The 27,095-nt window shown below is 63.2% G+C and overlaps 2 protein-coding genes across 3 annotated transcripts; one reads left to right on the forward strand and one right to left on the reverse strand.

Annotated features, from left to right (window-relative positions):
* Positions 1-392: 392 nt before the first annotated feature.
* SLC67A1 (solute carrier family 67 member 1) lies at positions 393-22,279 on the forward strand. Of its 2 annotated transcripts, XM_003943296.4 has the most exons (11): positions 393-494; positions 1,280-1,555; positions 5,041-5,138; positions 6,279-6,439; positions 6,674-6,806; positions 14,610-14,728; positions 15,896-16,003; positions 17,142-17,242; positions 19,224-19,325; positions 19,546-19,666; positions 22,020-22,279. In XM_003943296.4, exons 2-11 carry the CDS (start codon positions 1,412-1,414, stop codon positions 22,205-22,207), a joined length of 1,275 nt encoding a protein of 424 aa, XP_003943345.1. In that variant the 5' UTR covers positions 393-494; positions 1,280-1,411; the 3' UTR covers positions 22,208-22,279. The 2 variants fall into 2 exon arrangements, with proteins under 2 accessions (XP_003943345.1, XP_074257958.1); XM_074401857.1 differs by lacking the exon at positions 393-494 and having other exon boundaries at positions 1,335-1,555.
* Positions 22,280-25,680: 3,401 nt separating this feature from the next.
* Positions 25,681-26,845, reverse strand: PHLDA2 (pleckstrin homology like domain family A member 2). Its single transcript, XM_039471011.2, has 2 exons — positions 26,299-26,845; positions 25,681-26,078 (listed from the first exon to the last, which is right to left on the reverse strand). The coding sequence occupies exon 1, from the start codon at positions 26,765-26,767 to the stop codon at positions 26,309-26,311; it is 459 nt and encodes a 152-aa protein (XP_039326945.1). The 5' UTR covers positions 26,768-26,845; the 3' UTR covers positions 25,681-26,078; positions 26,299-26,308.
* Positions 26,846-27,095: the final 250 nt, after the last annotated feature.

The raw sequence follows: 27,095 nt of genomic DNA on the forward strand, positions 1-27,095 counted from the left end.
GAAGCGGCAGGCAAGGTGCCATGGGGAAAGCGGGCTCTCAGCTGCTGCCAGCAGCCTCCAGGTCTGGGGACTGAAGTGAGGAGGGGCCCAAAGCTGTTCCCACAGCTGCGCCTGTCTCCAGCCCCACACTGCCTCTCCTGCGGTCCGGAGTGGACCCCTGTGCTACCTGAGGGTCAGTGTCCGCCTCCAGAGGGCACCGGGCGGGATCCACGCTGGAAAGGGCTGGGGCGGGCGAAGCCAGGCATGGGGCGGGCCCACGAGTGGGCCGGGAAGGAGCGGGTCCTTCGGGGAGCGGGGCGGGCTCGGCCAATGAGAGCGCAGTGGCAAACGGCGAGTGAGGGAACTCGGCCCCAGAGGGGCGGTGTCTGTCCCAGGTCAGCCCCCGCGAGGGCGGGGCCGGGGCCGGGGCTCTATGCGGAAGGACCGGTGCCCAGGTCACCCAGGAGCGCTCACCCCACCGGCACCCTTGCCCAAGCCCACCCCTGCGAAGACAGGTACCCAAGCACAACCCGGCGAGGGCGGCCCCTGAGCCCCGGACCCCGAACTCCGGCGCAGCGCCGCTCCTCTGCCCAGTGAGGTGCCCCTGACGTGCCTGCTGGGGCTGCCCTGCTCCCCACAGCCTTCCCGAACCCCGGGACCGCTGCTCCCGGGCCCTCAGTGGGTCTCCCCGTCCTGCCCCACCGGCCCAGTGTGCAGTCAGGTGTTAATGCGGCAGATTTGGAGGCGGGGAGGGGAAGGGCGGGACAGACAGCACCCTGCCGTGGGAGGTGAGGCAGAGCTGCCCCGCCTGGGGAGCCTGCAAGGCTGAGCTGTCTCCCCTATGCACTCCAAGACCAATCCAGAGGCCCTTTGGCGCTCTGGCTGCTGGTCACAGGGGAAGGTAGGCCTTCCCTGAGAGCCGTGTTGGGGACAGAGCCACTGTAGGCCTAAGGAGGCCCCCGAGGCACAGGGACCCAAATCAGCCCTCTGGCCACAGAAGGCACCGATGTTTTGAGCTGCACACGGCCACCCCTCCGAGCCTCTGCCTCCCTCTACAAGTGGGGCATGGCGCCTTCCTGTGTCAGACATCTGGGCACTGGGCCGGGCACTGATGGAGCTAGGCACTGAGGCTGGCCCACCTGCAGGGGTGGGTGGAGCAGTGTGTCCCTGCCTCCCCTCCCATGGAAGCTATGTGCCTGGAGACCAGCAGTTGTCCAAAGTGGAGAAGTGGAGGCCACCTGTTGGGTCCTCTAAGGTCCAGGTGGCAGGAGAGCCCCGCTGCGGGGATCCTCTCTTGCAGGCAAGGCCAGGCGGGTGCTGCCTGGGACCCAGTGACTCAGCACCCCCGCCCAGATCAACTGGACTTTTGGCCCCTGCTCCGCCAGCCTCCCGCTCGGATCTCTCCTGGGTCTTACGCCGGTGCCTGCCCAGGATGCAGGGAGCTTGGGCTCCCAGGGACCAGGGCCAGTCCCACAGCAGGATGGGTGCTCTGAACCGGCCCTCGGTCATCCTGCTCACCTATGTGCTGGCCACCATCGAGTTTACTTGCCTCTTCATGCAGTTCTCCATCATGCCAGTGAGTAACATGCCCCAGCCCCTGCAGCCCCAGCCAGGGCTGCCCCGCTGTTCCTCCTACCTTCCATCTGGCCGGTGGCAGAGAGTGGGGGCTTCATGCTCCCATGGCCCCTCCCAGTTGGGACCCCATGCCATGCTTAAGCTAAGTAAGTTAAGGGACCCGGCCTCTGCCTCTGGACCCCCGTCAGCACATCCTGCATTCTGGCTGCAGTCCCAGCCCCCGAGAGAAGCCGTGGGGAGCCACCCCACTTCGCTCCTGGGGGCAGCACCTCCCAGAGCCCTGCTAGCACCTAGCTCCTCCTACCTCTCACCAGCAGCCTTTGCCCTCTGGAGTTCCTGCCCCAAGGGCTGTTCAGTCCTGTCTGGACTCTGGCAGATAATCCCTTGGAGAGGCTCTCTCTGCCCTGCCGCCAGCTTATGTCTGTCCCCTCCATTCTCCTGGGTCCTTGTTGTCCGCTAAGTGGTCTGTGGTGGCAAACTGATCTCAAGCTTTTTCGTGAAGGAGGGAGAATGCAGTCTTTTACTTCATTATCTCTGTTGCCACATGCGGAAACATTTCATCGGCAAATTCATGTTAGTTTGATGTATCATTCAGCGGCCTGAAGCACGGTATGTGGCTCTGAAGCTGTGATCGCAATGATTAAGTCATCTTCGCCAAGTCTGGAGAGGCTTGGGAACAAAGTCTCACATCGCCAAGAAGCGCAAGGCCCAACCTAGGGCCTTCCGATGTTTGCTTCTGGGAAGCCTGGCCGTCCTCTGAGCCCTCAGAGCCTGGACCTGGGCATCTGGGTGGGAGTGGGGATGCACCTTGGCACCATTCCGGGCCTGGCAGAGGCTTCCAGCCCAATGGTGAGCATAAGGATCCCTCTCTGTCGTGCCTCAGAGCCCAGCCCACGCCCACTAAATGGTCTGGGTCAGGCCCTGAATCTCCTTAGCAGTGGGGAAGCCTGGGCGGGAGCCTGGTTTTCTCATCATAAAACGCGTCATAGCAGTCCGTACCTGTGGGGTGGTGTGGGCAAGAGTGAGAAGTCACAGCCCTTCTACCAGCCGGGCACAGAGCACAGGTGGAGGGCTTCGGCCGGGCACCCACGCTCACGGGGAGGGACATGTATTCATTCAGTAACTCGCGCTGGGTGCCCAGGAGCTGACCCTAGTGTCAGAGCCTGCAATACTACAGAGCATCAAGTCCCAGAAACCCACACCCTGGTGCTGAGCAAGATGACCGTCAACAGCAAACACAGGGACTGCAGTGGGAAGGGGGTGGGGTCGTCCCCGTGGAGCAGGCAACCTTGGAGCAGGGCTTGAAGGAAGCAGGAGAGGCCCGGGGCAGTGGAGCAGCCAGAGTGGCTGGAGTGGACAGGCTGAGGCCAGAATGGGACCACACTCCACCTTCTGCTCAAAGGACTCGGCTGGGGATGGCTGCGGGGAGTTGAGAGGTGGCTGGAGTTGGCCTGTGTTGTCGAGGGATTGCAGGGGGTGTGAGAGGAAGCAGGCTCGGGAGCCCTGAAGATTTGGGCTTGAGCCCGCAGGAAGGAGACGTGGACAGGAGGAGAGGCAGTCTTTGGGGAAAGACGGGGGCCCAGCTGGGGACGGGTTGAGTCTGAGACGATTTTAGTGGAGAGCCGAAGGGAACTGACACAAGGCAGTTCAGCACAGAGGCTCCGGGACCCTGCAGCATGGAGGTGGTCGTGGGTGGGCCCCCCGGAGGGCAGGGAGGCTGAGGTCGGATGAGCCGAGGGAAATGGCAGTGGTGGCCGAGGTGGGGCAGGGGACCCAGCACAACTTAGAGCAGCAGGCCATCGTGGGGGAGGGAGGAAGCCACTGAGACAGTTGCCACTCCAGTGGGAGGCGTGCCAAAGCAGGCCACGAGGCAGCAGCGTGGGTCAGCGGGGACTTCGGGGAGGGGGCGGCAGCGGGAGGCAGCGGGAGGCAGCGGGAGGCAGCGGGAGGCAGGGGCCTGCTCCCAGGATGGGAGAGGAGAGATGGAATGAGAGGGGCCTTCAGGGCAGCAGGTGCTCAGAGCTCTGCCAGGGAGTATGTGGGAGTCGCCGTAGGGAAGGCCGAGGAAAGGCAGGAGAAGTAGCAGGGGGTGTGATTGCTCCAGGGGGCAACCCCTCCCAGAAGGGGACTGTGCAGAGAAACCGGGAAAGAGGAGCGCTGGGAGGAAAAGGCGGCATGTGACGCGGGCAGGATGACGTGGAAGGCCGGGACACGTGGGCATGGGATGAGGAGCATCCTCACAGGAGCAGCGCGGGGGAGGCGAGGGATGGGGGAGGAGGCAGAGGGTTACTGGGGGAACGTGGGAGGATTGTCAGGTGAAGCTCACACACAGAAGCGACCTGGTAGATGGGGGGCTTCCCCCGGGTTGTCGAGGGAGCAGGGTGGAGCTGAAGGAAGGAGTCAGGTTGGGGGAGGGAGGGGTTGCTGACTGCTCTTGGGACTGAAACGCACTAGAGAGAATCTGTGTGGACCAAGGGAGACAGAGGAAAGAAGGGGAACGGGACCCCAATACTGAGCTTAGGGAAAGGTCCAGGGTATGAGGGGGGCAGTGTACTAGCATCTGGGGCTGCTGTAACAAATTATCCAAAGCTGGGGGACTTGGAGCCACAGAAGCTTGTCTCACAGTTCAGGGGGCCAGAAGTCTGAGGTCAAAGCTCCCTCTGAAACCCACAGGGGAGGGTTCCTCCCACCTCTTCCTGCCCCTGGGAGCCCAGACATCCCTTGGCTTGTGGCCTCATCACCTCGTCTTCCCATGGGTTTTCACAATGTCATCTCTCAGAGTGTGGCTGTGTCCCCAATTCCCCTTCCACTGAGGACACCGATCACATTAGATCAGGGCCCTCCCTCATGTCTTTGCTGTAACCTGTTAACTCTGGAAGACTCCATTTCCTTAGAGAGCCGCATTCTGAGGTTCTGGGGGTTAAGACATATGAATTTGGGAGTGCACAATTAACCCATAGTGCCATCACTGGAAGGAGGGTCAGGCACTCAGAGGTAGGGGCAGTGGGGAAGACGGCCGCGGGAGCACCGGAGTCACAGAGAATGGCGGCAGTGATAGGAGGGGTGTCTCTGGGAGGGACGCTGTCACGGGCCTACACCTCCCGAGGGGCCGAGGGCTGGGGCCTCGCAGAGCAGACTGGGCATTGGGCCACCTGCTGGAGGTCACTCAGGGGCTTTGGGACAATCTGTTGCTGGCCAGGACAGTGCTGCTGGCTTCCCTACAAAGTTTCGAATGAATGAAGACAAAATGGTGGGGGTCAGGTGCCTCTCTGAGGTGAGGGGAAGGACCCTAGAGGCCACCGCAGGCTCCCACCTAGAAGAGGAGAAGTAGGGTCCCTCGGGTAAGGGCCCCTCGACGTTCACACTGTGTAGTCAGCAGAGCCCGGGCCCTCAGCTCCCTCCCCCGACTGCCCATCCGGGGAGCCCAGACTCCAGGTCCTGCAGTCTTTCCCAGCTCCTCCCCGTAGGCTCCCACCTGTGTTTCAGTACCTGTCTCGGAATCTGGGCCTGGATTCCATTGCCTTCGGCTACCTGCAGACTATCTTCGGGGTGCTGCAGCTGCTGTGTGGGCCGGTGTTTGGCAGGTACAGTGTGTGTGTGCAGGGGGCTCTCCCCACAGTGACCCGGGTCCTCTCAGACGCCATGGTCGGGACCAGCCAGGCTCCCCGACCCCACACCAGACCCCACTGGGATAATGGCACTCCTGTCGCAGCCCGATGGGAGAGCAGAAGAGCTTTGGCCCCTGGTAGGTTCCCTGGGTGTCCCACCCCACGCTTTCCACCAATCCTGGCCATAGCCAGAGAGAGTGTGTGATTGGTGAACACATCATGGCTGTAAGCAAACAACCCATAGGCCTGCCAGGGCCAGGCAGGAGGGACTCCGGGGGCCCCATACACCCCGGGTCTCAGTGCTGTGGGAACGCTAAGCTCTAGACAGGACAGGGACATCCTCCCACAAGCCACATCAGACAGAGCAGCAAGGGACAGAGCAACCCCTGAGGCAGAAATGAAGCGGCTCCTTAGGCAGCAGACCAGCAGCGGCTCCGGGACGGCTTCCGCTGGCCCGGAGCAGGAGGGAGAAAGGGGCCGGGAAACACTGTAAAACGCAGGTCCATCCCCTGGTCACCTGGGATTCTGACTTTTCTTTTCTTTTCTTTTTCTTTCTTTTCTTTTCTGAGACGGAGTTTCACTCTTGTCACCCAGCTGGAGTGCAGTGGTGTAGTGGTGCAGTGGTGTGATCTCAGCTCACTGCAACCTCCGCCTCCTGGGTTCGAGTGACTCTCCTGACTCAGCCTCCCAAGTAGCTGGGATTACAGGCACCCGCCACCATGCCTGGCTAATTTTTGCATAGACAGGGTTTCACCATGTTGGCCAGGCTGGTCTCGAACTGCTGACCTCAGGTGATCCACCCACCTGGGCCTCCCAAAGTGCTGGGATTACAGGCGTGAGCCACAGCGCCCAGCCAGGATTCCATCATTTATTTTTACACGGAGTTGGTCTTTCCCGTGGGTCAGTCTCCCAGCTCAGTGAAGCTGTCTGCACACAGCCCCACTGGGATGCTGGGGAAACTGAGGCCCTGAGAGGAGGGAGGCCTCCCAGCAGCCACCTAGGTGCTTAGGCCATTCATCCCCATCCGTGCTCCAGCCTCCCTGGTCAGCCCCTGGCTGAGGGGAAGAGGGACCCTGACTGCCTCCATGAGGGTCTGATCCGCCCTTCGGCCCCCAGATTCGCAGACCAGCACGGGGCACGGGCGGCGCTCACCCTCTCCTTCCTGTCAGCCTTGACGCTCTACCTGCTCCTGGTGGCCGCCTCCAGCCCAGCCCTGCCTGGGGTCTACCTGCTCTTCGCCTCCCGCCTGCCCGGAGCACTCATGCACACGATGCCAGGTAGGCCCAGGGGCCAGGTGGGGCCGGGACGGGGGCAACCTGGGTGGACCGGGCCACTGCTAGGGAGGTCAGCGTGCGGGTGGGGCCTGGCCCTAAGGGCTGGACAGGGGTGCAGGGGCTACATGGGCGTGGCTTGTAGAGGGGCTGGTGGGGGTGGAAGGGGTTGAGGGAGGTGGGTCGTGGTGAGGCGCCCAGTGAGGGGCTTTCACAACTCAGCCCCCATCCCCTCCCCAGTCGCCCAGATGGTCATCACCGACCTGTTGGCACCTGAGGAACGGCCCAAGGCCCTGGGCCGGCTCGGCCTCTGCTTCGGCGTCGGCGTCATCCTCGGCTCCCTGCTGGGTGGGACCCTGATCTCTGCGTATGGGTAAGTGGAGGGGCCGCGGTGCAGGCTCCGGGTTCAGGACGCCCTCGGCCCCCTCTCAACCTCGGTTTCCCCTTTTGCTCCTCTGGCAGGCTGGGCTGGGAACCAGGGGCGCAGGTGGCCACGTGGCGTGGCTGCAGGGACACCCTGGCCCCGTGCAAGGCCTAAGCCTGACCTCCCGGGCTGGCCCTCGATGGGTCTGTGTGATGTCCTATGCTGTCCAGGGTGCCACTGAAGCTGTCCATGCACAGCCTCACTGTGATGCTGGGGAAACTGAGGCCCTGAGGGGAGGGAAGCCTCCCAGCAGCCTCCTGCTGGGGACTGGGATGCTATGGCAGCCGGGCTGAGCTGTTGGACGGTAGCCAGAGCCGATGGTGGTCAGGAGGCCGGGGGGATCATGGGCATGGGGGGCAGCGGGCTTCCCACTCACCTCCTGACAGTCCCTTGCCAGCTGTCTCTGGAGGCTGCAAGGGTGGCTGCGCTCAAGAGGGTGCCCCAGAGAGGGGGGCTGCAACTGGACTCTGGCAGGAGGATCCATGGATCTGCTGTCCCCTGCTGTCAGCTCTTCCTGACTCAGTTTCCTCAGCTCTGAAATGTAAATCCTGATAGGAGGGGCATGGTCCTGGGAGGGTAGATGAAGTCACAGCTGTGCCCCTCCCCCCAGCTTTGTATTCTACACCCAGGGTCTTCCCAGGCCCTGACCCCCACCCTCTGCTGGCCTGTGAGTTTCTCTGAGGCTCCATCTGGCGTGGAGCCTTCCTGGCATCTGAAACCCCCACACACTGGGGGTGCCCCTTGGCATGAGGCCAGCACTTATGTGAACACCAGGCTCTCCAGCCCTGGGTGAGCTGATGGCAGTTCCCAGGCCAGGCACCACCTAGGGGCTGCAGCCTGGGCTCCCCAGGACCTCGAGGCAAAACCCAGCAATGGTGGAGGCAGCTGAGTGCTGGCGCAGCCCCGGCGCCGGGAGGGCACAGTGGCCTTGTTAGCACACCTCCTTCTCTGGAGGTCTCTAGGCTGTGCTGGGGGCCTTGCTTGAGGTCCTGAGCGTTCTTCCAGCATTTTCACTGGAGGCTGGGCTTTGGACTGATGGCTGCTGCTGGCTGTGAGCGGGAGGGTGGGGTGGGGTGAGCAGTTTGTCTGCTCACGGATGTTTTCTGAACACCTAATTGGTGCCCCCAGGACTCTGTTCTAGAATACGATGGCAAACAGCACAGGCTGAGTCCCTGGGCTGAAGTGAGTGTGATACGAATTACCGTAACATCAGCTGAGCTACATGGAACAGAAAGTCACAAGGCAGAACTGGGGGTTTAATGGACGGGGTCACTAGGGACTGTCTGAGCAGGTGCCGTCTGAGTCGAGGCCTGAAGCGGGTGGGAGAGGCAAAGAAGCCACGGGACAGAGACCTGGCTGTGGAAGCCAGGAGGCCATGTGGCTGGAGGGAGGCAGGAGGGGCAGGCGCCAGGCTGGGGCACCCTGGATGGTGCAGCAGGGGTGAGATGGGGGGGTGGACACCCCTGCAGGGAGACCGGTAGGGCAGCCACTGTGCCGGCCAAGGTGGGGGAGGATGGTGGCCAGACCGGAGGTGATCGTGGTGGGAGAGGGCAGAGGGCCGACTCTGGCTTGGCTTTGCCAATGGGCAGGATGTGGGGGTGAACTCAAGATGGCAATGCCAAGGCTGTGCCTACCCCTGGGGCTGGTCCCGGGGAGCCTGGCAGCCTTGCACAGAGGCCAGAGCAGCCTGGGGCACCACTGGGATTTGGGTCTTGTTCAGGCCCTGACTGGGTGCTTGCTGGGCGCTCAAGGGAGCTGCTGAGTAGGCATCCAGATAAGGGAGAGAAATGGGGCGCGTCTTCAGGTGTGGAAGGCCCAGAGCTACGCACTGAGCACTCATGTTTTGGTGCTGGAAGGGTGAGGAGGGAGTACGTTCTGCGAGTCAAGGGCTGAGGGGTCCGTGGGGGGCAGGGACCCTGGTCTCTACTGCTGGTGGCCCAGGAAGGCACAGTGGCCCAGTGGCCCCAGCAGGGCAGCCATCCCCAGGTGCCGGTGCCAGCTGCAGGAGGCTTGCGCAATAAACAGGTCCAGGGAAACAAGGAGACAGGAGAAGGGTCGGGGAGTTGAGCTAGAAACGGGGCAGAAGAGGGTCTGGGGGGGCTTTGCTCAGGGTGGGAGGAGCCCTGAGGAGGCGCCCCAGGGAAAGGGAAAGGCTGATATGGGAGCTGAGCATATGGCTGGTGGGGCGTCCCTGGAAGATGGGGCCCAGGGCACCTGTGTGGGCAGCAGTGGCAGGACGGCAGGGGCGGCTCCCCCTGAGGCCAGGAGGGTGGCAGTTGTAAGGCATGGGGAGCCCAAACCGCCCAGGGCCTGTCTTTCAAGGGTGGCTGGGGTGAGGGGGGCGTGAGGAGGGCACAGGGAGGAGTGCTCAGAACAGCCTGGGGAGCAGCGGCCGGCCGAGCTGGACAGGCCTCCTGCTGGCCTCGTGAGTCACTCCAGTCCCAGAGCCCATTTGGGGAAGGAGGAGCCGGACAGCCGCTCTCCCCTGGTGCTGCCCACCCCGGGGACTCTGCCGGCTTGGGGCCCAGCCACCTGTTGCTGTCTTCCCGTCCTCACCTAGGAAATGGGCCCTCCCCCGCCCTCACTCTCCCACAGGGATGCTTGGAGGGTCCCAGCTGGTCCTCGCAGCGAGCCGGGGCCAGCACGCTGGAGCAGTCAGCACGCACGCCTCCCAGCCTGCGGGTCCCTCCTGTCTCTCCTGCCCTTTCCCCATCCCGACTGCTGACCGAGAACACCACTCACATCCCTCTCCCTCCCTCCAGCCGCCAAGACAGCCTCTCCCCTACCCACACCTGCCAGCGCATTCCATTCGCTTCCCTGCCTCATTCATCCCAGGATCTGAGGCACTTGATAACCTCAACCTTTCGTCACCAGGCCAGCTGGGACAGTTCCTTTGATGGGGGGGGGGGAAACTGAGGCCCGGGAGATGGTGAGACTGCCTCCAAAGAGCTCCCAGTGCCTGTCCAAGGCTCAGGCGGTGTGGGACTCCCTCAGGATCCCCCACACCACACCCACCACACGGGGCACTGCATGGGCGCTGTGGGAAGGCTGGCTGCCCAGAGTGATGGGAGGGCTGTGGGGGGTGACCTCGTGGCTGGAACTCTGCCAACCGAGATGGGGAAAGGGAGGCCCACACCTCCTCTTCAGGGGCTCACCAAAGGCAGTGAGGCCAGTGCCAGCCAGACTGCAAGGCCTGGTGCCCCATGGCAAGGGCCAGCCCCCTGGCCTCCTCAGTCTGGCAGCCCCCAGCCAGCTCTGGCTCCTGGCCTAGCCAGGGGCAGGAGCCTGGTGCAGCTGTGAACGCCCCCTCCTCACAGCCTTCCTGCCCTTCCTTGATGGAAACCAAGGCACGGCATACATGGGTCTTCCTCCCTGCACACCCACCTGTGTATGCCATTCCCCTGAAAGGCCCCAGTCCTGTCTCGTCCGCACCCACCTGGGCAGCAGGTGGGAGGAGGAAGTGGACTTGGCACCCACAGGCTGTGGGGGCGGGCACTTGTATAACTGGTTTGGGCCCAGCCTCTGGAGCCCAAGGCTGAGAGACCAGGCTAGCCTGGGGAGGGACCCGAGACCTGAGTCACTGCGCACACGCTGGGCGGGGGGTGGCTCTGTGACTCATGTTCTGAGCCCAGACCCTCACAGCCGGGGGAGGGATGGCGAGAGCCATCGAGTCCTCCCTGCGTCAGACAGCGGGGAGCCCTGCAGGGTTTGCCTTCTCCGGGTGGACAGGCGGCCACCAGGGCAATGCCCATGCCATGGGGGTGCCAGTACCCAGCCAAGAAGAAACGAGGAGCCAGGGGCGCCGGAGGTCAGAGAGGCAGGAAGAGGTGGGAAGGGAGGGGAGCAGCAGCCCACATGACCCAGGGCACCCCAAGCGCTGAGCAGAAGCTGAGGGGTGCAGGGGTGTCTGTAACAGGGCACCTGCTATGCAGGAGAGGCAGGGGCTGCAGGCAGTGGAGGGGGCAGCAGGATGTGGGGGACCCGGGCCCGCCCCCACCCCAGCTGGGTGGAGCTAGGGCTGTGGCGGGACACAGCAGAGCCAGAGAGGCAGGCGCCCCCAGAGCCAGAGAGGCAGGCGTCCCCAGAGCCAGAGAGGCGCTCAGCGGCTGCTTGTCCGAGTGCTTCCCAGGGCCCAGGACACTCTGGCTCTTTCTGTTCTTTCCCCGGCAGGGAGGGAGCAGGCCCTGCTGAGATGGTCCCGGCCCTGCCGTCCCTCAGAACGGCCTAGGGAGCAGTGGCCGGCTGAGCTGGACAGGCCTCCTGCTGGCCTCCTGAGTCACTCCAGTCCCAGAGCCCATTTGGGGAAGGAGGAGCTTGTGGCTTGGCTGGAGGGCTGTGTGTTTGGGGAGTGGGGGGACCAGGTACTGGGAGACACAAAGACTGGGAGGGGTCAGGCCAGAGGGGCCTCCACTTTCTGGGGCACCCTGGAAGCCAGAAGGCAGCTGAGCTCGGCGTGTCCCTGCAAGATTCTTGTGTTCAGACGTGGTTCTAACTACGGCGTCGTGGGGCAGGCAGGGGTGACTTCTCCCAGCCCCAGGCTGGACATCAGGGCTGTTCTGGGCACCCCCTGCCCCATCCTCTTGTGACCTAGGGGTCCCATGAAGCTAGGTCCCAGATGACCCAGCCTCAGCCCCTCCTGTGGGTTCACTCCCGACAGATGACCTGGGCACCTGCTGTCACCTCTCGGAGCCTCAGAGCAATGTGAGGCTAGATGAGGCTTGTCACTGGAGACTGTGCAGGAGCTAGACCGGCAGAGGTTCCTGGAGACGTGGCTGAAAGGCAGCTCCACTCCCTGCTGTCTGGGCAGCCTCAGGTGTGGGCTGTGGTCGGTGGGCAGCATGCAGGCCGGCTGGGTCTGGCAGGTCCAGAGGGGCCCCAGGATGGGGTGAGCGGCAGGGCAGCTGCCAGCCCAGCTCTCATTTGCATAAGAGGAAATGAGGTCGCCCAGCAGGTGAGCTGAGGAGGAGGGGACAAAGACCAATTAAGCTGTCCGGCCTTCCTGATCGTGGCTCCATTGATAAAAGTGTTGGATGCGCCCCTGGAAGCCAGCGTGCCCCTTCGTCTGGGCAGGTCAGGGTGAGGTTGGGTGTGCTCAGCAGAAGGGGCTGACTGCACTGTGCGAATGGAACCTTGATTCAATGGTCCAGGGGATGGCCAGGCTGTGGGGGCGCGGGAGGCGTGCAGAGGCCCCGGGGCTGAGGCCGGCATGCCGGATGTCCTTCCCACTCCTGGCAGTTCGTGTGGGGGGAGCGGGAGAGAGCTCTGACTGGGGAAGGACAGCCCAAGTCTCCCCCAGCAGCCATCCGTGGCCACGGGCACAGTTGCGGGCCCTGACTCTCTCCTGGGGCCCTCCAGGGCTCCCCAGCCCCAGCCTCTCCTGTTGCCCACAGCAGCACTGGCCTTGGGCTCTCCCGCCACCACTCGAGGGCCTGGCTCCCTGCCACCACGCCTTGCTTGTCACCAGCCTCCCAAAATAGCCATTGAAGTGTCGCCTCTGCTCCTGTGCACTTCTGGGGCATCTGGCAAAGAAGGCAGGTTTTGCCCCTGCCCAGCCAGACCCTGAGCTGTGACGTGCAGGCCTCTGAGGCCAGGGTCCCAAAGAGGGCCCTTTTCCCTGGTGCTGGCCACAGGAGCCAGGCATCCCTCCCACACCACACATCCGTGCCTGCTGGCTGCAGGGGCAAGCTGTGGGGCCGGAGCCCAGCCCTGTCCTTTCCCTAGCATTTTCCCAAAGGAAGGGCCCAGTGGTGTGGAAATCCAGCAGCCGGAAAGCCCAAGTATCTGGCGCCCCAGAGCCATGGGTGCTGGGCAGGTGGGGGAGAGTCAGAGCTGCCTTGATGGATTGGTGGGGCAGCAGCACAGGTGGGGTGGATGTGTGCTGGCACCCCCACCCCCACCCATGTGAGCTCAGGGGTCCCACCTGAGAAATGCCCAGACTCTGTACCCAGAGGTGGCCCACTGGCTGTCCTAGTCAGCGCGGCACCACGTCCCTTCCTTGCTCTGGCAGATGGGTAGATGTAAGTGCACGTATACAAGTTTACACGTGTGTGTGCGTGCATGTGTGCGTGTGTGTGTGCGTGTGCATGTGTGTGTGTGCGTGTGCATGTGTGCATGTGTGTGCGTGCACATGTGTGCGTGCATGTGCATGTGTGCGTGTGTGTGTGCGTCAGCGTGTGCGTGTGTGTGTGCGCGTGTGCGTGCATGTGGGTGCGTGCACATGCGTGTGTGCATGTGCATGTGTGCATATGTGTGTGCGTGTGTGTCAGCGTGCGTGTGCATGTGTGTGCGTGGCTGTGTGTGTGCGTGTTCGCACGTGTCTGTGCGTGCATGTGCGTGCATGTGCATGTGTGTGTGCGCATGTGTGCGTGCACGAGTGTGCACAGTGTGTGCATGTGCACACGTGTGTGTGTGTGTGTGTGTGTGTGTGCGCAATGTGGCTGTGGTGAGGAGGGGCGGAGAAAAGGTCTTTCTTTGAACTCAGTGGGAACATACTGGTCTGTGGCTGGCTGTGTTTTCGGGTGCAAGGGCACCTTCCAGGACCCTGACTACTCATGTCTTCACCCTGAGGCCCTGACCAGGGTGGACTTGGGGGCTCCGCTGAGGTCGGGGCAGGACCTGTGCTGCCTGCGTGAACGGCTCACACGTTTGCCGCATCATCTGGTGATCACCTCGGTCTCAGTGCAGGGTCCAACCTCGCCCACCTGCCTCAGGGACCAGAGTCTAGCAGCTGGTAAATTGAGTCTTCCTCAGATGGCATGCTGTATGGGAAGGAGGGCTGGGGCCTCACCAAGAAGGGCCCTTGCAGGCTGTTTAGGAGTTTGCTCAGCTGCTGCGAGGGAAGCTGTGGTGGTCAGGCCTGGAGGCTACAGCCAGGCTCAGTGGGAAGCCCCCAGTGTCCTCCTGCCTCTCCCCGATGGGAGGCGGCTGGCTCAGCTCCCGGGAGGCAATGGTGACAGAACAGACGGCTCCAGGCACCTGTGTTTCCAGGTAACAAGGCCTGCTGGTTCCTTCTAGGGGAATCCCAGGCCGAGTTTCTAGGTGGGGACTCATGGCAGGGAAGCTGATGGGAGAACCAAAGTCACAGGCCTCTGTGGTGGCCCGGCAGGTGGGAAGGTGGCAGAGCAGCCTGAGGGGCAGATCCGGGGCTTTGTGAGTCTCTGGAACAAATCCCGGCCCGAAGCCCTCTTCAAGCCCAGCATGCCGCACCCACTCTAGAAAGTGGGGAGGGGTCCTGCCAGGAGGGGAGGCAGTTTCTGAGGGCCCGCTAAGTGCCAGGCCTGCCCTTGCCCCCGCTGGGGAGGCAGCGTGACCATCCCCATAACACAGCACGGGTGTCCAAGTCTCAGAGAGCCCCTCCCAGGGACACGCACGCCAGGCTTGCCCTTTGGAGCCTCTCCTGACATTGGCCAGTGTGGGAGCTGCTGTTCCTGGGAGGATGCGCCGCCTACGCCAGGTGCCCAGCAGCCTGGCTGCCACACTTGGCACCCACAGGGGCTGCCAGGGCCTGGGTGCCATGGCGAGGGCCAGGGATGGTGACTGCTTCACTGGTTCCTTCATCCACCACTGAGTAAATGTCCTCTGAGGCCCCGGTCCCCAGTCTTTAAGTTACAGACTGTGGGGACGTGAGAGGTCAGGCTTGAGCTGCTGTCAGCCGCTGGAGCCATAGTGTGGCTGAAGGTGCAAGTCGGGGGAGGAGGCGGGCGCCTGGGTCCTGGGACCCTCGCCCTTTGCAGCCAATGCTGTTGCCCGCAGGATTCAGTGCCCGGCCATCCTGGCTGCCCTGGCCACCCTCCTGGGAGCTGTCCTCAGCTTCACCTGCATCCCCGCCAGCACCAAAGGGGCCAGAACAGACGCCCAGGCTCCACCACCAGGTAAGCCCTGCCAGGTATGCCCTGCCCGGATGCTGGGGCAATGGGAGGCATTGGCTAGGCCTGTGTGCTCCAGCCAAGGGGCACGGGGCGGGGGGGGAATCTGGGGGCTGCTCGCACCCTCCTGCCTTCCTTGAACCCCTCCCAGCTACCGACTTCATAGGAGCCAAGTGAGGTGCGGTCGTGAAAAGGTGGAAGTGAGGGTCAGACAGGCGGGGAGATCCAGATGCGGAGGCGCTAGGAGGGGAGGCCCAGAGAGGGCTGGAGAGGACCAGGAGGGACCCCAACAGGATGGGTGGGCCAGCAAGGCTCCCGAGGCTCCAGATGTCCAGGGAGATGTGAGGGTGCTCCGTGAGGCGCACTGATTGGTGGAGGGCAGAGGATGGTCGCGTGGGTCCCAGGAGGAGAGGCCAGGGCTCCCCAGAGGAAATCCCCTCAAGGGTGGCCGCCTGCCGAGCCTGGCCCCTGCACATGGGGCACATGGCAGGGCCCGTGCCTCTGTGCCTAGGGACTAACAACCCAGCCTGGGATGGAGGAACCCACCTGGGGCCATCCTGGGACAGAGGGCTGTGATGGAATTAACCCAGAAGGTCCAGAGGAAGGACTGGGTGGAGCTAGGGCTGTGGCGAGACATAGCAGAGCCAGAGAGTCAGGAGCCCCCAGGGCCAGAGAGGCAGGATCCCCCAGGGCAATGGGCAAGGGGAATTCATAATCCCGGTGGGGGACCCGCAGCACCACGCTCAGAGGTGTCCAGTGGACCAGGGCATGGTGGTGACTTGTGAGCACAGAGCAGCATGGCATTGCCATTGTCCTCCTCTGGGCTGCTGGCCAGGTCACGCTCTGCCCCAGGCCCCAGGCCAGGACCTTACAGGAAGCAGCTGCTAGTCCCTTGTTCAGGGGCTGCTGTGCACAGAGGATGTTTTTCCTGAGTGCTTCGGGGGATTTGGGAGGCCCTAGGCACACGTGGAAGTGTGCTGAGTGGTGGTGCCCACCTCAGGGCTGGGAGCATCACAGCTCTCACACCCACGAGCGAGCAGCACTGAAGCCAGGAGAGAAAGATGCACCCCGGCAGGCAGAACAGGGGCCTGGGAGCAGTGGGGCCTGCAGCCGGGCAAGGGGCGGGCATTGGGACGATGGCCTCCGTGGGCCTAACTGGCCTCTCACTGCCAGGCAGCCCCCGGGCCAGCGTGTTTGACCTGAAGGCCATTGGCAGCCTACTGCGGCTGCCAGACGTCCCAAGGATCTTCCTGGTGAAGGTGGCCTCCACCTTCCCCTCGGGTGAGTCTCAACTGCCGCCGGCCACGGCCAGAGCCCGGTGGAGCTCCAGCTGCGGCCAGGGCCCAGCTCTTCCTCTGACCTGTGCCCTGCAGGTCCACGCAGAGGCAGTGCACAGGCAGGGGCAGGAGGAAGGCAGGAAAGGGTCTTTCCCACCCCCCTGCAGCCCCTCCACACCGTGAACCTGCAGATCCCAGGGCAGAGGACCTGGCTCTCCGCCTGTGGGGACCTGCCCTGGGATCCACAGGGCGCTCCTCAGCTCTCACCCTCATACCCTGTGGCCCCACGTCCTCTCGGGACAGCCTGAGATGCAGGGAAGCAGGTCTGAGTGTCAGCACTGCCTTCTGAAGCACGCCAGCCCAGGGCCCTCGCAGCAGACCCTACGGTGTCATGGACCAGATAGAACAGCGAGCCGTGGACAAGCCCACGCGCAGCCCCGTCTCTGGGATGCCGGGAAGCAGGGTGGAGAACGGCCCTCAACACTCTGACCGCCCCAGCCTCTGTCCCACCCAGCCGCCTGGGCAGCCTCTTTTGATTCTCAAAACTAGAGCCCAAGTCACTAACCTCAGGAACAGGAGCCTTTTTTTTTGAGGCCATTGCACAGGCTAGAGTACAGTGGCATGATCTCAGCTCAGTGCAGCCTCCGCCTCCCAGGTTCAAGCTAGCCTCCTGTCTCAGCCTCCTGAGCAGCTGGGACTACAGGCGTATACCACCACCCCCAGTTAATTTAAATTTTTGTAGAAACAGGGTCTCACTATGTTTTCCAGGCTGGTCTCAAACTCCTGGCCTTAACCAGTCCTCCCTCCTCAGCCTCCCAAAGTGCTGGGGCTGCAGGCGTGACTTTGTGGGCTTTTATAACAGAGGCCCAGGGTGGGTCTTGGGGCCAAATCCTCCCACGTGGTTAGCCCTGGGTCTCCCCATTCCAGAGCCTTCCTGCTCATAGTCCAGAGCTTAGCAACCCCTTGGCAGCGACCTTCCATGCCAGGGATCTGGCAGAATTCCAGGGAAGGGTCTCACTGGCCTGGCTGGCACCACAGGCCCCTCCCTGAACCAGGCACCGGCCAGGGCCCAGACCCCCTGATTGGTCAGGCAAAGGCTGGGGTGCGGTGGTGCTCACCCCTGCTCCTCTGCCCCGGCTCAGGGCTCTTCATGATCATGTTCTCCATCATCTCCATGGACTTCTTCCAGCTGGAGGCTGCCCAGGCTGGCTACCTCATGTCCTTCTTCGGGCTCCTCCAGATGGTGAGTGGCACACAGGGCCTGCTGGGGGCACGGCGGGGGTCTCCAGTGGGTCGGGCCTCTGAGAGTGGACGCTTCTCCTGGTGGAGGCTGGGGAGTTCTCGACCTCCCATCCGGCACATGTCAGGGTCCACAGGGAACCAGGCCAGGGAGGGAGAGCCAGCTGCAGAGATGAGCGCACGGTGAGGACAGTGGACTCTGGCCCCTGATGCAGCCGGCTGGGGTCTGTAGCAGCCCACCTGTCCACCAGCCATGTGACTAGAGCAAGTTTCCCAAATGCTCCCAATCCACCCCATGAGGCCAAAGGGCCACCTTGCAGGGTCCTTGGCAGATGAGGTGACCTGACATGGCAAAGCACTTAGACCAGTGCCAGCCCCTGCGGAGGTTCCACAGGAGCACGATGCCAGCGCTCAGAGGCCAGGCTGTCATTGTAGGTTGCCCTGAAACCCTGGCAGCTCTGACGCAGCAGGGGTCCTGTCTGCCAGCCCCCTAGAACAGCTCAGCTCCTGGGCCAGGGCGAGCCCCCTCCACCGCCAGCTCCTCTGGGCATCTGGACCAGACCCTGGGGTGGTGGGGACAGGTGATGGTGTGCGGCCACCCAGCATGGCTGCCTGACAGCCAGAGTGAGGGAGGGGCTATTCTGGGACCTGCCAGGGTGGGGGCAGGGCTCTCGGCCTCTCTGGAAGCCTGTGGCATTCCTGGCACCTCCAAGCCATCAGCTCTTCAGCCTCTGGGCCCAGGACTAGACTAGTACTAAAATAGCCTGTCCTGGAGAGGCTGAGCCCCACCGTGGGCAGCGAGGGCTTCTGCTCTGAGGGCCGGCGGGAGGCTGCGCCTTGGGGCCCCATCCAAACAGGCCGTGCCCAGCTCACCGCAGGCAAGACCCTCCTCAGACCCTGGCTGAAGCCTGCAGCCAGGATGGACATGGCAGCCCCTGGCCTGTGTCGGGGGCACTTGGGCCTGGCGTGGCTGCAGTGGGGACCCTGCCTGAGACAGACAGAGCTGGGTGGTGACCGACACCCTGGAGACGCCCTCGCAGGAACTGGGCTGGTGAACTGCCCAGGGCCGGGGAAGGAGCAGGGTGAGGCCTGGGGACCCCGACAGGCGGAGCAGCGGGACAGGAGGCTGAGGAGGGGAGGAGGGGCCCGCAGAGTAGCCCAGCCCCAAGTCCGGCCAGGGACAGGCTGCTCAGCTCCAGGTTCAGGTCAAAGCCTGCAAGGCTCCTAAGTTTAAGCTTTTGTTGACTTAATGGGTAAATGGAGACACAACACACCTAGGCGTCTAGCGCTGTGAGCTCCTCTTAGGTGCATTGTACAGAGTGAAATTTGCCAGCTCCTCCTTTAAAAAACTTTTAAAATCCCAAAACACCCTGAGATAAAGCAAGGGTGAAGGTCAGATCTTTACACCGTTAGTGGTTCGGGTGGGAAGCAGCTTCTGCTCTGCCTGGCAGGACGTGGGGAGAGTGGCTGGCTCCCTCCACAGGTTCTGCAGGCTGGGCCTGCCCTGTGGGTGGATACTGAGCCCAGGGACCCTCCAGCAGGGCCACCCCTGCATTCCAGGCACGTTGGCCCAGCGCTCCCTGCTCGGTGGAGGAGCTGAGATGGCCAGATAGGGAGCCTTGCCCTGGCCTGGGAGCTGCCCACGGCCAAGCCTGGCCCACTGAGTCCATCCCTGGGAGCAGACTGCAGCTGAGCCTGTCCCATCAGGTCCATCCCTGGTGTCCCTGGTGTCCCTGGTGTGGGCCTTTCTTTTCTCCCTTGTGGAGAGGAGCCCTGTCTCCTCAGGGACCTTGGAGCCGTCCTGACACAGTGACTGCCGGCGGGGTGGGGAGAGACCCCAGGGGCTCGCAGATGCTAAGAGGCCTTCTCTGGAGAGGGACAGCATAGGCCATTCTGGAGGTCCCCTGCTGTTGGGGCTGCCCACGGTCCAGATGCCCCTCCCTCGCCTCCCCCATCCCCACTAATACCCTCTCTGCCTGGTCTAGGTGACCCAGGGCCTGGTCATCGGGTGGCTGAGCAGCCACTTCTCAGAGGAGGCGCTGCTCCGTGCCAGTGTGCTGGTCTTCATCGCGGTGGGCCTGGCCATGGTGAGGGCTCCCCGCTGTGGCCCACTCCCCTGACCCTCTCACTGGAACAAGGCCACTTTGGTCAGTGCCATCTGTGCTTGGGCTCCTGGCCCCCTCCACACTCCACCCCCACCCAGGGCCAGCTCTTCAGCAGGGGCAGCAGCCAGGGTGGAGAGGGACGGGTAAGGCCCTAGACAGGAGCCTGGCCTCACTCAGCTCAGCCCCCACCTGCCTGTCCCAGGCCTCGATGTCCAGCGTCTTCCACTTCTGCCTCCTGGTGCCCGGCCTGGTGTTCAGCATGTGTTCCCTCAACGTGGTCACCGACAGCATGCTGACCAAGGCCGTCTCCAGCTCGGACACGGGTGAGCTGCGGCCAGCTGGTGGGCAGCCTCCTCCAGGAAGCCCTAGGAAAAGCCCAGTGGGGGTGGGATGGTCTAGGGGCCTGGGGTCTGTGTGGGGTGGGTGGGGTGAGTGGGGTGGTGGGCTGGGGTCTGTGTGGGGTGGGTAGGGTTGGAAGCTGGGGTCTGTGTGGGTTGTGTGAGGTGGGGGCCTGGGCTCTGTGTGTGGGGTGTGTGTGGGGTGGGGTAGGTGGGATGGGTGCCTGGGGTCTGTGTGGGTTGGGTGGGGTAGGGAGGGTGGAGGCCTTCAGTCTGTGTGGGGTGGGTAAGGTGGGGGGTCTGGGGCCTGCAGGAGACTCCTGCCCACCACCGAGTCCAGCTGGGGGCAGGCCAGGGGCCTGGAGGGGCTGCCCAGAGGTGGCGTTTGGCTTGGCTCTGAGAAGCACCTAAGGCCTTGCCTGCCAGGCCCAGAAGCCCAAGGGACTTCTGGGCCCTCCCGCAGCACAGGGGGGTCACGCAAGTGCTCAGGAACTTCCTGAATGAATGAGTGAATGAATGCACACCATTCATTAAATTCAGAAAGTCCCTAGGCCACTTGGGGAACACAGGTCCCCCAGATATAGACCTCCCCATACCCACTTCGGACCTAGCTTGCTTTCTTGAAGCCTAAGAAAGCCCGTCGTGCAATCTGGGGATGCCCTGGTCCCAGCAGTGCCCTGGCTCCTGCCCCACCCCAGGCACGGTATGGGCTCACACTGGCCAGTGCAGGGCGCTTCTGGGTGCTGGCGGAGGTCACAGGTCTCAGGGAGTCCTTTGGAGTCCTGGAGATTCTTCCCTCCCCAGCAGCAGAGCCAGAAAACTCAGGGCACAAGTCTGACCCTCCTTCCAGCTGCCTGTCTGGGAGGTGGCAGCCCAAGGTCTGGAGGTGCAGATGTCGGTGGGCTGCAAAGGATAGGCCTCTTCTCAGGGCTGCCTGGGAACCTTCAAGGCCTTCCGGGACTGTGACTCCACGGTGCAGGGACTGGCGAAGGCTGAGCCAGGAGGGCTTCCTGGAGGAGGTTGGGCCGAATTTTGGAGAGGCCAGGAGGAGGGCACAGGGGAGGAAGGCCTGGAGAGCTGAGGAAGAGGGCTCTGGATGCTGAAGGAGGCCAGGCCCAGGCCACTGGGCCACGTCATGCCCAGATGCCACCGTTGGCCTGGAGGGAGCAAGCACCCGGTTCCCAGCAGCAGCCTGGAAACCCACAGAAGGGGCAGAAACTGCACCCTGTGTCTGCAGGAGAGGCTACTCTTCATGGTCCTCCACGCTGGGCCCTGAGCCCGGTGGGGCCTGGCCAGCTGCTTATCACAGCTGACAGGCCAGAGACTTCCAACTCCAGGAGACCTGGGCTCTGAAGCCCCTGGAGCCAGTGACCCTCTGGGCACAGGACCAGAGGCAGAGAATCCTCCCACCCGGAGTCCTGGGAGGTGCTCCCGCTCAGTGACTGCTGCCCTCCATGCTGCCCGAGTGTTGACAACAGCCACGGATAGTGTCACATGTCTGTCCGTGCTGGGGGTAGCTGGCCAGAGGGCTGCGGAGACAAGGCGTGAGGGACTGACTTAGCTGCTGTGCAGGTGGGGGCCATCTGAGGGTCCTGGGAAGCAGCTCGGTCTTGCTGGGGCTACAGGAGGGGCAGGTGGAGGGGCCCAGTGTGGGCTCCGGAAACCCCTCTGTGGCCCCGTTGGGGGAGTTCCACGGAGCAGTAGGAGCTCTGCAGGATGGGGCTGCTGGAGGAAGGGCTGATGGCCAGGAGGCGCTGTGGGGCAGGGGCATCATGCCCACTCTAAACTCGAGCCCCAGCAGTGTCTAAGGCCAGGCTCGGCCTCCCGACTGCATCACCAGCCCTCAGTGGTGGTGTGTACCCTGGGAAAGAGCCGCCCTGACACCCTGGGCGGGAGGTTCCGGGCCCAGGCTCAGATGCCATCTCCCTTGGCAGGCTTGGCAGGGCGGGGCCTGCTGCCGTGACCTGTGGCCCTGTTCCCAGGCTCCTCCTGCACTTAGAAACTTTCTGGAGCAGGGAAGAGACAGCCCAGTGCCCTGGGAAGCACCCTGTGCCGCCTCCTGCACGGCTGAGTGGTCCTCAGGGAACAGGCACAGAGAGCTGCATTTGCTCCGGAGGCCGGGTGGGTGGCAGGGGGTGGGGGACCGGAGGTTCGAAACCAGCAGGTAGAATGGCCTGAGGGCTGTTTTCGGGAGTATTTCACCAGACTATGAAGGCTCGGACTGTGCCTCCGTGAGGATGGGGGGATTAGGAGTGGCGGGAGGCCATGGCTGTGTCCAGGAAGCGGGCCACTGCCCAGGGAGCTGCTCAGGGCCTGACTCCCCCGACCCACCCTCCAGGGACCATGCTGGGCCTCTGCGCCTCTGTGCAGCCGCTGCTTCGAACCCTGGGACCCACCCTCGGTGGCCTCCTGTACCGCAGCTTCGGCGTCCCCATCTTTGGCCACGTGCAGATTGTAGTCAATACCCTTGTCCTCCTGCTCCTCTGGAGAAAGCCCATGCCCCAGAGGAAGGACAAAGTCCGGTGACCGCTGCCCAGACACAGACTGGCAATAAACTCCTAATAAACCCCTCCGACCTCTTCCGGCCTGGTTTCTGCAGGCTCACGCAAGGCCTGCCTGCGTCCTCCGGGGAGGGATGGGGCCTCCGGACTGGAGGGCTTCCTAGAGGAGGGGGCCCACAGCTGGGCAAAGCTCTGGGGAGGACAGAACCACCCAAATTGGTTCCCAGTCATTAGCGTAGCCCTGAGCCCACTCACAGAGGCACGGCCTGCTGCCACACAGACCCTCTTGCTAACACCCCAAGCAGTGGGGAGCTCCTGCCCAACCCCCTGCCCACAGTGTGCCTGCCCAAGAGCAGAAATAGTTGCTTTAAAAGATCAATCCCAGAACTCTGGGAAACTAAGGCAGGCAGATCACAAGGTCAAGAGATCGAGACCATCCTGGCCAACATGGTGAAACCCCGTCCCTACTAAAAAAAAAAAAAAAAAAAAAAAAAAAAAAAAAAAAAAAAATTGCTGGGCGTGGTGGCTCAAGCCTGTAGTCCCAGCTACTCAGAAGGCTGAGGCCGTAGAATCGCTTGAACCCTCGAGGCAGAGGTTGCAGTGAGCCAAGATTGCGCCACTGCACTCCAGCCTGGCAGCAGAGCGAGACTCCATCTCAAAAAAAAAAAAAAAAAAATCAGGGACCCAAGGCCTTCCTACATGGAAGGGAAATTGGCCTAACTCTGCCGGACGGCACAGCACATACCCAAACCTGATCCTTGAACTAACTGCACCAAGGACAGCCCAGCACACACCCAAATCCTGGTCCCAGAACTCTACCAGGGAGGTTGCCAGCCACCCAAACCCCAGAACTGCACCAGACACACTGCCAGCCACCTGAACCCCAGAACTTCACCAGATGCTGCCAGCCAACTGAACCCCAGAACGTCACCCGATGCTGCCAGCCACCAGAACCCCAGAACTGTACCAGGGAAGCTGCCAGCCAATTGAACCCCAGAACGTCACCAGATGCTGCCAGCCAACTGAACCCCAGAACGTCACCCGATGCTGCCAGCCACCTGAACCCCAGAATGTCACCAGATGCTGCCAGCCACCAGAACCCCAGAACTGTACCAGGGAAGCTGCCAGCCAACTGAACCCCAGAACTTCACCAGATGCTGCCAGCCACCGAAACCCCAGAACTCCACCAGACATGCTGCCAGCCACCGGAACCCCAGAACTGCACCAGACGCTGCCAGCCACCTGAACCCCAGAACCGCATCAGACACACTGCCAGCCACCCAAACCCCAGAACCACACCAGACACGCTGCCAGCCACCCAAACCCGAGAACCGCACCAGACACGCTGCCAGTCACCCAAACCCTGGAACTGCACCAGACACACTGCCAGCCACCCGAACCCCAGAACTGCACCAGACACACTACCAGCCACCCAAACCCCAGAACTGCACCAGACGCTAACACCCACCCGAACCCCAGAACTGCACCAGACACGCTGCCAGCCACCCGAACCCCAGAACTGCACCAGACACACTGCCAGCCACCTGAACCCCAGAACTGTACCAGACACACTGCCAGCCACCCAAACCCCAGAACTGCACCAGACGCTGCCAGCAACCTGAACCCAGAACGGCACCAGAAACACTGCCAGCCACCCAAACCCCAGAACAGCACCAGACATGCTGCCAGCCACCCGAGCCCCAGAACTTCACCAGGGAAGCTACCAGCCACCCAAACCGCAGAACTTCACCAGACGCTGCCAGCCACCCAAACCCCAGAACTTCACCAGATGCTGCCAGTCACTGGAACCCCGGAACTGCACCAGGGATGCTGCCAGCCACCTGAACCCCAGAACTCCTCTGGTGTACCCCTCTCTCAGCCTCTTTGTTCTATAGCTCAGTGGTCCCAACATTTTCTGCCCCAGGGACCAGTGTCATGGAAGACCATTTTTCCACGGATTTGGGTGGGGGAAATGAAACTTTCCGGGTGTTAGATTCTCATAAGGACACCCTCCTAGATCCCTCCCATGCGCAGCTCACAATAGGGTTCTCGCTCCTATGAGAATCTGCCCCTGCCACTGACCTGGCAGGAGGTGGAATTCAGGCGGGAATGCTCACCCCAACACTCACCTCTTGCTTTGCAGCCGGGTGTCCTGATTGCCGGCCAGGCCACCTACTGCTGGCTTCCCAGCCTCCTGACCACAGCACTTCCTGACCCCTCACCCCCAGTCCCCGGCGCTGGGCTCTGGGGAGAAGAACTGGGCATGGGGAGCCGGCCCAGCCACTGTGACCGATTGACCCATCTGGAGAGAACAGGTTCTCCACAGCCTCAGCGAGGGTCTGCAGCTGTCCCCAAGACCATGAAGGCTACCCCTCCTCTCCCTGGGCTACCTTGAAAAGAAACTGTTAAAACGTGGACTCCCCAACTCTTAGAATTCCACTGTCCTCAGAATTTGAGGAATTCCACAATTCCTCCAACTAGAAGCGGCCTCAGAGCTCAGGCCTGATCGTGCCTCTGCTCGAAGCCCCCAGGGGCAAGGCCTCTCCTGACCTCGGACATCCGTCCAGGTGAGGCTCTGGGGGACAGCTGGGAGGTCCGGGAGCCAGGGCAGTGCCCTCAGCTGCTCTTTTCTGCCTCTTGCATGCGCCCCTGCCCCATTTGCATGGGGGCTTCACAAAGTGTGCTGGGAGAAACTTCCTGGCAGGAAATGGTTTCTTCTGCATCTAGCACCAAGACTTCCACAGGCCATGCAGCAAAGGGACAGCAAGGGACAGCTCTCTCCCCGCCCTGACCCCAGACCAGCTAAGCGACTTCGTTGGCCCCATAGCAACACAGATTAGGGCCCGATTCTGGTACTTCTCTGCCTCCCCTACCGGCATCCCTCCAGCCAGGAAGGTTCCAGAAACGAAGGCCCCATCATGGGGCAAGGAGTCATGCCTGTGCCTCTCATCAGCTCCTCAGCTTGTTCATCACCAGGAGCCCTTCTGGGCAGGGGACACACTTCCTGAGCCCTGTCTCGGACCCTCCTTGTCTTTCAGAGAACGCAGCCAGGGAGGGCAGCAGCCATGCTGCTCTGCTATCTCAGCAAGAGGGGCTCAGGCCTCTCCATCTCAGGGTCCTGGGACAGCACCTGGACGTGCAGAGACCTCTGCCTCCTGCCCCAACATCAGAGACAGCCCAGAACTCTCTCTTGTTCCCTCAAAAGCAAAGGTGACCCTGCCCACCCCACACTGCGGGCACAGGCCAGGAGCGCTGGCAGCAGGCAGCCAGAGGGCTGAGGGTTGCCCTCGGGCCTGGTGCCAGGTGGTGTGTATGGAGGAGGGGCTGCTGGGGAAGGTCCCCCACCACAGGCAGCAGCAGGGCCATGGGCCACCACCCTGTCCTCCCCGGCTCAGCTCCCCAGGACCCAACAGGGAGCGGAAGGTAGCCAGGTCAAACCCCAGGGCACTTCCTGGCCTCTGGGGAGGCTGCTTGGAAGGAGGGTGTGGACCAGGCCCAGCAGATGACACGATTCATTTATTCATTCAAAGCCGGTTGCCAGCGCCTTTCACACCAGCACGGCAGGACTGGATCAGGGTGACCTGCCCTTCCCTTCCCGGGCCTCCACCCCCGCCCCAGCAGGAATCTCACTGAACCACAGCCGGATGGTAGAAAAGTGAACTGACCAAATTTATTTGCGATGGGCGTATCAATGCAAAAACAAGGTATCAAGACTATAAAATATGTGGCTACAAAGAATCAGCGAAATAAATACATAGATATTAGATAGTCCAATAACTTAAGGCGCCCGTGCTGTGGGGCGAGGATCTGCGCGCTCGGCGAGACGTTCTGCTGCTGCAGGGTTGGCGAGCGCGGGCTGCGTCGGGACCCCGGTCCTGCTCGTCCACTGTGCGGCCCTGTGGGAAAAGGACTGGGTCAGGGGGCTGCGCCAGGGCCGGTCGGGGTCCAGCCTCAGGGGCCCCGAGGCCCCGGCGCGAGGGGAGCAGCGCGATCGCGGGGCGCCGGGTCCCCAAAGAGCTGCAGAGCCCCGCCCCGCCCCCCGCCCCGCCGTCGGGCGTGGAAGTGGCTTTTCCCCAAGGACCCCGACCCGGCTATCGGGCGCGGGCCGGCACTCACCGCGGCGGGCTCATGGCGTGCGGGGCTGGGGCTGCGGGGAGGGGTCCGAGGGCTCGGAGGGCTCGGAGGGCTCGGAGGGCGCAGCGGCCTCGGCGGGTGCTGCGAGTGCGGCGGGCGCGGGGCGCTCCTGGCGGCTGCGAAAGCCCTGCAGGGCGCGGCGGTTCTGGAAATCGATGAGCGCCAGCGCGATGGCCGCGTTCCAGCAGCTCTCGCCCGCGCAGCGGAAGTCGATCTCCTTGCGGTCGGTGGTGACGATCGTGAAGTACACGTACTTGCCCGTGCGCTCCACGCAGTCCACCTTCAGCAGCGAGTGGAAGCGCAGCTCCTTGGGGCGCGCGCGGGGGCTGGCGGGGAACAGGCTCAGGCGGTCGGAGGTGAGCACGCCGCGCTTCTTCTTCCAGAGCTGGAACAGGCTGTCGCTGCGCTTCTCCAGCTCGCCCTCGCGCAGCACCTCGTCCGGGGACTTCATGGCCGGCCGGGTTCGAGACTGGGGGCGGCAACACGGCGGCGACGAGGGCGGTGGCGGCGCCGGCTCAGCGCCTCGTGGCCCCGGCGCGGCCTTTATAGCGCCCCTCCCCGCCCCGCCCCGTCGGGCCCGCCCCGGCCCGCCCCGACCCTCGAGCCACCGCGCCCGCCTGCGCCCCGCGCGCCCCGGGCCATCCCCTCCCCAGCCCGTCCGGGCCCGCACGTCGCGTCCTCGCCACGGTCAGTTCCCGGCCGCCCCCTCCGGTCTCGGAAGCCCGCGCTCCTCTTGTCCCCGATGCCCCAGCGGTCCGACCCCGTGGGGTGACATGAGG

The sequence above is a fragment of the Saimiri boliviensis genome, chromosome 6 (genome assembly GCF_048565385.1).
Source record: "Saimiri boliviensis isolate mSaiBol1 chromosome 6, mSaiBol1.pri, whole genome shotgun sequence".
NCBI classification, from domain to species: Eukaryota; Metazoa; Chordata; class Mammalia; order Primates; family Cebidae; genus Saimiri; species Saimiri boliviensis.